This window comes from Linepithema humile, chromosome 1 (genome assembly GCF_040581485.1).
Source record: "Linepithema humile isolate Giens D197 chromosome 1, Lhum_UNIL_v1.0, whole genome shotgun sequence".
Lineage (NCBI taxonomy): Eukaryota > Metazoa > Arthropoda > Insecta > Hymenoptera > Formicidae > Linepithema > Linepithema humile.
Window position 1 is genome coordinate 23,528,171 of NC_090128.1, and position 11,840 is coordinate 23,540,010.

Below are 11,840 nucleotides of genomic sequence, written 5' to 3' on the forward strand. Positions count from 1 at the left end.
AATTAATTATCAAACGAGAGTTATGTCTGACGTACTCGACGCGCGCAACAGTTTAAGTATCTATTCAAGTTCAAGTATGAATTATGTATTCTTTCTCGATTTCATCTCGCGGATAGAGTTCGCGCGGTGTAAAAACTTACTTTGCAGCTTCTCTCGCGAGTTGCTTTTTATCCGCTCGATATATTGACTTCCTGTCGTTTCTTCAGAGAATAAACGAACTGCCGTAAATAAAATTCGAGCGCGAGATAGAGCTGCGCGTTTCTCAATTTTCATTTTCCACCCTCAAAATCTATCTCGATGTCCGCTCCCTATCAATATCGCAGTCAAGATAAGTAACACCGTTAGGTTGCACGTCGAGCTGCGCTGCTGTGCATCCGTCCGCGTCCGCAACGCGATAAAACCGGCTGATGTGTGCGTGATACGATCCGCGCGATGATGATGGCAGCGCGATGTACTCGCTGCATTTACGTTCCGACGCTACCGTATACGTTGGCACAGTAGTCTCTGTCGTACTATTATTGTTGCGCACAATGCGGCACACGCGGTCGTGCTGACAGCGCCGAGGAAATATCGCACGACAAATCGACGAGAGACAAAATACTTTGCATTTTTATGATTCAATTACAACGTACTTTTTACGACCAAGTGAAAAATAAATTAAGTAATCCTACAAATTAAACCCCGAATGCTAAAAGAACATGTAAATTAAATTAAATATTACGCAGGGAAATATTTCAGGAAATTAAACGCCACAAATGTAAATAAATGAGAGAACCGCGCTTGCCGGTTAATTTCCGGAGAATAACGCGCGCCGTAAAAATTTCATTGAAATTCAGAGTATGTACGACGTGAAGAAATTAAGTACGCAAGACGACACAGCGTCAGATTGAATTTTCGATACGATAGAAAGAGAGAGTAGTTTAATATCTCGAAGGCGGTGCCGCGTAGTGCTTTACGCATCTTATGTCATGTCCGGTTTATTGCGTATTCATCGATAACAGAGAAATACGCGTGACGAACGCGCACTCGTGGTAGATTATAAGAAACGGCAATTATATATACACATTTATAGAGTCGACCAGATGAGACGATCCGGCGATGAGATATACTTACGCGATAGCCGTGCGCGGTGCTCTCGCGACTATGTATTTACATAAGTACCACGGGGCTACCGCGATTCTATACCGTGACAAATTGCACGCGACGATCAGTCGGAGAGAAATGCCACGGATATCTCACTTTCGACGTAATTTATGATTTTATTCTATAACCGTTATCTCGATGTATAATGTAGAAATAATTAACTCACCGAGCAGCGTGCGATAAGCTTCACGCTTTTACATCCGACAAGATAGAAAGTAATTTAGCATTAATAGTCATTTTATATGTTGAAACGGCTTGTGCGCGCACACACAATGTTTCGAAAGTGTTAATATTATTTTGTAAATAAATTTGCAGCTCAAGTACAAGCGGCGGGTGTACAAAATGCTGCACTTGGATGAGAAACAGCTCAAGGCTATGCACACCAGGACGAATTTGCGAAGGTTACTGGATTACGTGCAGAGCAGTCAAGTTGAGAAGATCGCGAAGATGTGCAGCAAGGGACTGGATCCTAATTTCCACTGTCAGGAAACGGGAGGTAATTCACATGCGCAATTGCAGCTGTATGAAAATTGCTGAACAACTCGCGAGTCGCAGATTGCTAGTGATTTTCATCACTTGCCAGCATATTTCGAAATATCAAAGTTCATCTTGAATTTATTTTACCGAACCATCGATAACTTTTTTTTCTTTTATCCGATGTTGCGATATTCTGGATGGATTTAGATGATACATAAAATTACAAAAATACAGAAATTTTTTCTCTATTTTTATGTTTATCAGAAATATCGCAAGTTTATAGTTGCCAAAATTTTGTTTATTCTGAATTTCAGAGACGCCGTTGACCTTGGCAACAACCCTGAAAAAACCTTCAAAAGTGATAATTGCATTGGTCAATGGCGGCGCTCTCCTCGACTATCGAACGAAGGAGGGTTTAACGGCGATGCACCGCGCTGTTGAGCGGAACAGTTTGGAGGCGGTGAAGACTCTTCTGGAGTTGGGTGCTAGTCCGAATTACAAGGACACGAAAGGCTTAACGCCGCTTTACTACAGTGTTATTTACAAGACCGATCCGATGCTCTGCGAGACATTGCTTCACGATCACGCGACGATAGGAGCGCAAGATCTGCAAGGCTGGCAGGAAGTTCATCAGGTTTCGCTCGTTTTTTCCCCCCTAGATTATTTGTATTGCATATTTGCGTAATAGTGCGAATTAATAAAAGCATATAGGGTAAATTATTTCCCGCGCGAATATTTCTACGCATTAACGGGTTCCGATAAGATTTGATAAATATTTATCTTTTCTGATTCGCGATTGCAGGAGTAAAATAATCTCAAGTATCACAATATCGAGTCCGTTAAAAACATTATTTTTAATTTTAATCGATTCGCATTTTTTAAATGTTATCTATTACTTGCCGACAAAGCAACATTTTCCTTCGCGGTACTGGAACTCCATTCACGCGCTTTCACGCGAAAGGGAAAAATATTGAAATCGAAGAGTGGATCGCGAGTTAGCGAAGAATGCGCAGTTCGAGCTCCATTGAACGATTTCCGCGCCTAATACGCGCCTCACTTCGTCGTATGCCCGCAGGCATGTCGCAACAATCTGGTGCAGCATCTGGACCACCTGCTTTTCTACGGCGCTGACATGAACGCGCGCAACGCGTCCGGTAATACGCCGTTGCACGTGTGCGCGGTGAATAACACGGACGCCTCGTGCATACGTCAGCTACTCTTCAGGGGCGCGCAGAAGGACGCGCTGAACTACGCGAACCAGACGCCGTACCAAGTCGCCGTGATCGCCGGCAACATGGAGCTCGCCGAAGTCATCAAGAACTATCAGCCGGAGGAAGTCGGTGAGTTATGAACGTCACGCGAAATGTCAGGAATCGAGCTTCGAGTGCGAGCGCTCGCGAGATTGGATACAGGAATAAGGGAGGCCGAGGTACGCGGGGGCGCGAGATTCCGGACGCGGGAAACTCGCCTTGGTGAGGTTGAGGCGTGATGCTGCAGGAATAAACGACAGACGTTGACGATCGTCTTCCTCTCCTCTCCCGTCCTCCCCCGTTCTCCCCCGTCCTCCCCTCCCCCGCCCCGTCGTTCTTGCTCCACTCGCTGGACATTGTTCCGTCGTTCTCGGCAATTCTGCTTGCGCAACGATGATAACGCGCGGCGCGCTGCTCGTCCCCTTCCGGGATCACGAATGGGACGAACGGGCTCGGCAGACGGATAATCAACCATAATCTCATTACTCGCGAGACAAGGTGGTTTTTCTTTCTTCTTTTCCATGTTCATTCGCCACGCCCGCGACGGCTGATCAACGTGACTGTCCGATTCTAATCCCTTATTTACGAATGCACACGGTTTATTAGATAAGGTGAAGACTCGAGTCGCCGGGCGTCAAGGTTCAGCGGGAGGAACGTGATGGGTTTCGGGGCTTTTCTAGTATTGATTCGATGCAAATTCTGATTCAATATCCGATATAGATCGAGATGGGGCCGATAGGAAATTGAAATAACTGATCGGAAGCTTGGAATAGCGATTACTTATCGCTATCGGCGACATCGCTCCACATTCCGCGGCTAATATCTACAATATCTTACGATTTGTTTGCTGAAACAAAGCCGCGGCCGTGTGACACGGCAAAGTTCGCAATCGTTATCTGATAAGGAGCTAACTGATGGTCTAGAAAACCACGTAGGCATTTATATATCGCATGATTATATAGCTGAGCATGAGCATGAGCATGTGCACGCCGCTTTACCCGTAATATAGAAGTAGACATTAGCTGGTAGTTTTCTTTCGGTCGTAGCTACTTAGAGGGTGCCTCCTGGAAATGTGTATAACACGAGGCGCGTTTGTGAGTGTGACGTACGTATGTCGGTGTACCTTTATCTACCTGTGTCTGTGCTGTGTGTGACGAGTAATGTAAAAATTTTACAATCATGTCATAGGATTTTTGGTGGTGATGGTCGTGTATGACGTCGAGTACATTTGTGATACCGAAGAGAAGTAACGACACTACCTTTTGATAGATTGCTTTCCAGTAACTAATGGTACTGTATTTTTGATTCACTGTCGAATGAATCAGTGCTGCCGGATCACATTGCGATGGCGTATCCATAGAATTTCCAAGTGAAATCGGTCGACAGATCAATTTCGGAGTTGAAAATATTCTGAATTAAACAAAGCAAAATATATCGACTTTTTTTTATTAAATTTTATTCACATTCTACGTTGAGAAATAAATTCTCGGCATTCTCTTGTTGATAAATTACGAATATTTCTTTCTGGCAGCATTGAACTTGCAAGAATGTCTTGACTAGTAATGTTTGGTAGTTCGAGATACGTTGTGAATCCACGTGGCCTCGCGGGTCGTCGGAGTTCTCTGCAATTTTGAAGAAATCCGAAGAAATGCATTCCAACGACCGGCGACGGCGACGTCGATCGTTTGTGCACATGACGTATTCCGACGAGACGAGACTTACCCGTAATCTCGAGCACATTGTATCGCACAAAACGGATACAACGAAAGGGTGATAGAGTCGTTATCCTTGCGTGTGCTTTCTACCGCTTTCCCGTCTGTACAGGATGTCCCGGTATTATCCGAACAGTGGACACGTAGCATTGTTCCTCACAAAAATGAGCTCTAACGAATTCAAAGTTTATTTTTCTTTGCAATTTTTTTTTACATTTTTATTTATTTAAGTTAAATCTTCAAGTTAAAGTGTTGTCGGTATAATTATATAACTCTAATAACGTCTCAATATTTATTCTTATCTTTAAAGACTAATTACACAACAGATTTATATCTTACATTTTCAATGGCTCGTAGTTTGAAAATTGTTCGAGAACTGTTTGAAAACTGTCTATTACTTTCACCGACATTAAATTCTAGATCTCTCTCTCTCCCTCTCTCGTAAGGTACAGCATTATGCATTCACTTTCCGCTAATTCCGAGACATCCTATACACGTCGGTACTAAAACGACGAGAGCAGTATCTGGTTGTCCGGGGTTACCCGGGGAGAGCCAATAACCATCATCGTCGCCATCGCGAAGTAACATTGTGCGTGCACGCGTGTGTGCGTGCGTGCGTGCGTGCGTGCGTGCTTGTGTGCGACGGCAACCGCTTGTAAATCCGCTTTGCAAAAATCCCGCACGACGATCTTTCGTGACACCGGAAGATCGATCGTGGAGAAGAGCCCGAGCCGCGGCTCGAGCTCGAACGTAACTTCTCTCTTCGCTTTAACAAACATAATGTACAATGTAACCACGCGACTAACACGCGCGCTTCGATAGACCGCGGATAATGACGGCGTATAAATGTTGTCGCGATGCTTAACACGCGCGCCGATTAAGTGATTTGTTCGGTATCTGCTTCGGTCACGAAACATTGTCCCCGTTGTATTACTCGACTCTTGATACACGTATAAATTATGCTTCAACCCTGGACAGTACATAACGATATGCGATATTCGTTACTAGAAATTTCAGAATTATAAAGTCACTTGATTTTTTATGTAATCAGTATTACTTTCTTTTTAAATTAAAATATGTTTGGTATGTTTTGAAATTCAATAAATCTTATCAAATTTGCCAAGTATTACATTATTGAGAAATTACATATTCAAAAGAGAGACACAGAGAGATTTTCTCAAGATGAACGCTGTTTCACGCTGTTGAGGGTTGAAGGGTCGCGATATTCCGAATGATCGTAGTGCAAGTTCGAAATTAACGAGCCGCTTGACACACACACACACACACACACACACACACACACACACACACACACACACACACACACACACACACAGTTTTCACGTTTCGCCCCTGAAGAGTCGCGTCAACGCTCATCCGCGAGAAGACGACGACGAGTGGATTGCGCGCGCCTACTTGTAAGGCTAAGTAATCCTTTCTTTACTTAACCTTGCAACCCTTGCGATTTTCCAGTACCGTTTAAAGGGCCGCCACGCTACAACCCGAAGCGGCGCTCGGTGGCCTTCAGCGGCACCACCTCGATGACGATGACGACGAGCTGCTCGGCGAGTAATCTGGGCACCCTCACCAGGATACCGTCCACCGAACAGCACGCGGCGGCGTCTAGCGCCGGTGGTGGTGCCGCCGCCGGCACCCTCACCAGAACCGTCTCGGTGGAACAGTACTCGAGTATCACGCGGGTGCCGTCCGCCGAGCAGTACGCCACCGCGGCGGCGGCGGCGGCGGCGGCGGCCGTGAGTCTGAGCCGAGTACCGTCCACGGAACAACCGTCGTATCCAACGGCCGCCCCGTCGTCCGGCACGCTCGTCCGGATCGTGTCCGAGGAGAAGTACGCGCCGCCCGGCGCCGTGTTGAGCAGAGCCTCGTCCGGCGAGCGGTACGACGCCACCCTGACCAGAGTACCGTCCACGGAGCAATACCCGGCCGCCGCGGCGGGCCTGAGCAGAGTACCGTCCACGGAACAGTATCCCTCCACCGGTCAGTCGACCGAGTCGAGCCACCACGGAAGCCTCGGCAGAGTACCGTCCGTAGAGTCGAGCCGAAACGACTTACCGAGAATACCGTCCGAACAGAACGGCCACCGACTGACGTCGGAGTACCAGAGTCCGAATTCCTTGAGAGATCCTAACGCGAGGTAAGCATAGATGAGCGCCACCGAGTCGGCAGAAAAGGCGCGATAAATCGCGAGATAAAATCGGCGGACACGTGTGGGAAGGAGGAAAAAAAAAAAAAAGAAAGAGAGACGCCTCTTCTCTTCCGAGAACCTCACACACATCGGTCCGACGAAAAGATCATTCTCGCTTCGATCATTCCGTCGTCACTTTGCGAGAGAGCGACGTTCGGTTTAGTGCGCCCGCGATCGCCGCGATGCTTCGTCCCGACCGGAATCGGTCCACGTGATTCATCGAGAAGAATCGCGCACGTGCTCGCACGTGGACCGCGTCTTGGTCGGCGCGAAGCATCCGGGGGTCCGATCGCCGGTGTACCTTAAGAGTTGTGTACGCACCATTTCAAGATTGCCGAGCGCCGCGGAGAATTATTCAAACTTGAGAATGGAGGGTCTGACGAGGCTGCAAGAGCATCGGCTCGAGCTGCAGCACCGCCTCGATATGCACAGATCGCAGATGGAGATGCCGCCGTCGCCGTCGCCGAGCAGCAGGAGCTTAGCGCCTTTCAGCTCGGCCAGCTCGAGCCTGTCCGAAGGCAGCAATCAACCGTCCGGCGAGGACTCGGCCAGCATCGTCACAGGTACACTATTCTTTTTCTCTCTATCCCCCTCCCGCCCCCTCTGCGCCCGCCCTGCGATGGTGAGGGGACCAGAATCGGAAGTCTGCTCCTCGATGATCCGCGAACTGCAGAGAAACGAACGCCGTGTAGATACGTCGGATCCCGACGAGAGAGTCAACTAGCCAAAGGTACGAGGAAGCGGATGATCCTTTTTTTGTGCAGTTTATCGCGTTATCACTCATGCATCGATCATCATATTTATGTGTTACCATCACCACCAAAAACCGGCGGCGCGCGAAGGTGGTTTCTCGAGCGATGAGAGAGTTTTTTAGTCGGCTTTGATGGTTCGTGCATGCTTCCGTTTTGATGTACCCGAGGACATTAGAGATCCCGAATATGGTGGTGCTCTCCTCCTCCTTGCAATCCAGCGAGCGAGCTGGGCGAGTCGGCGAGATCTCTCTCTCTCTCTCTCTCTCTCTCTCTCTCTAGCGAAGAGAGAGCAAAACGCGTTGCGCTTATTTCTTAGGATGCGACGAATGCGACGCGGCTGACGATTCTTAGACGCTCTTATTGCCGTTGTAGAGCACACTTTAGGCGAACCGAGTTAAGTTGATCGTTTTCTTTTTTTTGCGACCGACAGTGCGTTGAAGTTTTGATTTAGCGTTCAGAATTAGCCGTTCTTTCTCTCTTTCTCTCTCTCTCTTTCTCTCTTTCTCTCTCTCTCTTTCTCTCTCTCAAGGATTTCGATCTCTTGCATGGCGTTTATCGCTCGGTAAGGCGATGCGGGGCGAACATGTGGCATCACGCTGAGTATACCCGACCGTTGTCGATTTCTAGACAAGAGCCTCGGCGACACGGCGTCCGACGTGATCAGCGACAGTTCCGGGGTGGGAACCTCGCAGTCTGACACGACCAATTCATTATCCATTCCCGGCACGACGGTGGTCTGCGTCGAGAGCTACAACAGCGGGATCACCGGCCACCTGACTATCAATCAAGGAGACATCCTTGAAGGTACACCACCAGGCAACAAACGTTACGCCTCTCTCGTCTAGCTTCGTTGACTTTCGTCTTCCGACAGTGACGACGTTTGCGTCGCAGCTCGCGCTCGATGCTCCGCGATTTCTCACATTTTTTTTCCTATAGTTATCGGCCTAACTAACATTTAGCCGTCATCGGCCTAATTAAAACATTAGCCGTCAACCGGCCTAATTGACATTAAGCGTTCCGCAATAATGGAACGACAGCCGTCTCTCACTCTGCCTCTCTCGATTTCTCTTTTGTAGGTAACATCCAGAAATATTATTCTGATAGCAAGCGTGTTTTTGTTTCTTTATTTTTAACAGTCACCGGTGCCACCGACTGCGGCCTCCTGGAAGGAATCCTGCGCGGACAGGGTACCGGCCTGTTTCCCGCGCATTGTGTTCAAGAAGTCAGGTTGCGTCACACGAACATACCTCTCGGCCCGCAGCCCGCCAGAGACCCGCGAAACCGGGTTCTCGGCCGCCGAGAGTCGCAGCATAAATACTTCGCTACCGCGCCCAGATTAAAGAAACCGTAAGTGATCGCGACGCTTGATCGCGTAGAAGAAATATCGTATCGCGATATTTTTGCCGATAAACGCGAAATTTTATCACTTTTTCGTGGTTACAATTTTAATTTTTTTTTTTTAATTTCTAGTGTTACCTCGGAACCTCGCACCGTCGTCCTTCACCGTTCACGAAAGGGCTTCGGCTTCGTGTTGCGCGGCGCCAAAGCCACCTCGCCGTTGATGGAACTGACGCCGTCCGCCAGGTATCCCGCGTTACAATACCTGGACGATGTCGACCAAGGTGGCGTGGCCGATCTAGCGGGTCTCCGAAAAGGAGATTTTCTCATTCAAGTGAGTCCACATACGTGAATAATTAATTTAGCTTTAAACAAGGCGCGATGAATAATTTTAATTTTCCAAGAGAGCTATGAACAGAATCCATCTAAAGTTTCCAGTTTAACATTTTTTAACGATAAATCGCAATTTTTCGCGAACGTTCTCTAGATCAATGGCGAGGACGTAACGACGGCCTCCCACGAACACGTGGTCGATCTAATCAGGAAGTCGGGAGAGTTGGTGCGAATGACCGTGGTTTCGCCGGTGATCAGTCTTCCGAATTCCCAGTCGGCGGCCGCGCTGCCAACTAGTCAACCCATTCAGAGACAGTACGCGACCTTGCCGCGCAAGGGTAACAACAACGTGGTGATCGGCGGCACGCTCGGCAGATCTCCAGCTCCCATGCCACCGCGAAGAGACCCGAAGACTACGCTGAGCGTAGGTCGTGCGAGGGCGCGATCGATGGTAGCTGGATTAGGTAACAGAATTCGTTGTACAAATTCGCGACGCGCAAATAATGGTCACAAAGTACCTTACGTATCACAATATATGTTTATTGTGTTTTTCCGTAGAAGGCGGCGGCGAAAGGGACGATCGCGATGAGATCGCGTCGACCGGCGCGAAGTCGAGCAGCGCGGAATCGATTCACATGCCGCAGCAGCCGTCGACCGGAACGAACACCGGCCAGAACACCCCTGTGCAACCGAGAACGGCCAGTATTCGATCGCGTCCAACTTCCAGCAGGATCACCGCCGCGGAGCTCGAAGTAACTATCTCCCGTCCGTTTGCGGCACGCGTGACAAACATGCTCTCTCTCTCTCTCTCTCTATCTTTATCTTGCTCGATCACTGAGTCTATCCGTGCGCTCGTTGTTCCCGAATTGAATGGCATTGTGTGCACGTGACGAGACCGAGGCTTCAGCATCGTCCTTTAATTTCTCTTCCAGGAACTATTTCAGCGGCAGCAGGGTAGTGGCGCCGGCGGCCAGTACGGCTCGTCCATGATGAGCTCCTCTCACTTTCAGACTACCGGTCAATCTACCAAGTCGCATCCGTCGTCGCCCGCTAAGACCGGCAGGGTGTACGCGAGCGTAGCGGAGATGAAGCGCAAGGGCAAAGTAAGGATGACTCGCCACACTCTCAAAGTTACGAGCTCGCGCTCGCGCTCTCGCTCGCGTTTCTTTCTCTTAACGTTTCGCCCTAGTTGACAATAAGTTTGCCCCTTGATGAAAGCTGCCCTAGAAAGTGGACGTTAACATGTTTTTTTTTATTCATCTCATCCATTAGTAGTTTGATCGAACTCTTTTAACGTTCCTTTAGACAGCCACTTTTGATCATCCCTTAGTTTTTACTAGACGTTTTTATCTTTCTCTGCTCGTTCTTTCGTATTGTACCCGTCGATAGTAATTAATAACAATACACGGTTAAAAGGAGACACCCCTTGAGAAAAGTCTGCCAGCGTCGAAGGCGTCGCCCCTTCGGTGAATCCTCCTCTCTCTCTCTCTCTCTCTGTCTGGGCAATGGTAATGGTGGTCGTTCTTTTTGCATGTGTGTTATAGTTTGCACGCAAGCCGGTGCGAGCGCACAGCAAGGGACGATCCTGGTGCGGGCGAGACGACGAGGACTACTACTTATATTACTGATCGAAAATACTTTGTTTCTAGCTCGTCCGTGGCTTGCATGATTTCAGGTGACTAAGTCATTTGCTAAATGAAAAGAAATCTGACGTCCGCGAGGGCGTTAGGTGCCACCTACAGCTTCGTGTTCACGCCTCAAGTATGATTAACAATTTGCGCATTTGCATTTTAACGAAACTTGTGCGATCCTTCAGTTCCTTGAGTCGCTCTGCGGGATTCGTTCTATAAGCATGGAAGGCGACGCGACGCGTGGTCCAACTGCGCGTCGTTCCTCGCAGCATACGATAGCATTTAACACTTAGATAACATTTCGCTGAAGCAGTAACGGTAGTGGGTTAATCACACGGTAGTTTTGGATCATCACGCTTATGAGCAGGAATACGCTTCATCCTGGTGTCACGTTATCTTGTATACGTTCCCGTCTTTCGTCTACCGTTCTCTCCTTCGTCCCCTCACTAAACCCACTGTAAATCGCAATTCCGTCTTCACGCTCCGAGTTTTTCAAGTTTGGCAAGGCGACGCGAGTGTTGCGGTCGAGTTTACAGTCTGTACGAGCCTGTTGTCGTTACGTTTGCAGTCGCACTCGAGAGTACGCTTCTTCGGCGGCTTGGGCGGTGGTTCCGATCTCCACAGAGACTTCCACAGCACGCCGGATCTCAACGTGCAGGCGCAGTCGTCAGCCGCCCTTGTGCCCAAGAGCCACAGAAGCCAGGAGGACGTGAACGCCCTGAACGGGAGAAACGGGCTTCCACCGCCGAACCATCCGCCGCCGCCCCCGCCGGTCGGACAAGTCGTCAAAGTGAATGTCGGCGCCAATGTGCCGGACGTCGTTACGCCAGCCTCCGTTTACGACAACATGGCGCACATTCAGCAAGTGAAAGGTAACAGCCGCGTCTCGTTTATAACTCATCACCGCCGAATTGAAATAACTAATCATACATTTTGATCGGAATAAATGCACTTTAATATAGATTTTGATTACACTTTGAAGAATTATGATCGTTTTT

At 48.6% G+C, this 11,840-nt stretch overlaps 1 protein-coding gene across 8 annotated transcripts in view; it reads left to right on the forward strand.

The window, feature by feature from the left end:
* Prosap (prosap) overlaps positions 1 to 11,840 on the forward strand; it is a 118,979-nt gene that overhangs the window by 101,654 nt on the left and 5,485 nt on the right. For 4 of the 8 annotated variants that reach the window (XM_067353196.1, XM_067353197.1, XM_067353200.1 and 1 more), the window contains 12 exons: positions 1,459 to 1,639; positions 1,935 to 2,254; positions 2,696 to 2,960; positions 6,056 to 6,737; positions 7,119 to 7,351; positions 8,168 to 8,344; positions 8,677 to 8,887; positions 9,011 to 9,212; positions 9,366 to 9,675; positions 9,770 to 9,963; positions 10,144 to 10,314; positions 11,411 to 11,714. In XM_067353196.1, coding sequence (XP_067209297.1) covers positions 1,459 to 1,639; positions 1,935 to 2,254; positions 2,696 to 2,960; positions 6,056 to 6,737; positions 7,119 to 7,351; positions 8,168 to 8,344; positions 8,677 to 8,887; positions 9,011 to 9,212; positions 9,366 to 9,675; positions 9,770 to 9,963; positions 10,144 to 10,314; positions 11,411 to 11,714 — 3,250 coding nt within the window. The remainder of the gene's footprint in view (positions 1 to 1,458; positions 1,640 to 1,934; positions 2,255 to 2,695; positions 2,961 to 6,055; positions 6,738 to 7,118; positions 7,352 to 8,167; positions 8,345 to 8,676; positions 8,888 to 9,010; positions 9,213 to 9,365; positions 9,676 to 9,769; positions 9,964 to 10,143; positions 10,315 to 11,410; positions 11,715 to 11,840) is intronic. The other 4 variants (XM_067353210.1, XM_067353215.1, XM_067353203.1 and 1 more) reach the window with 3 other exon arrangements.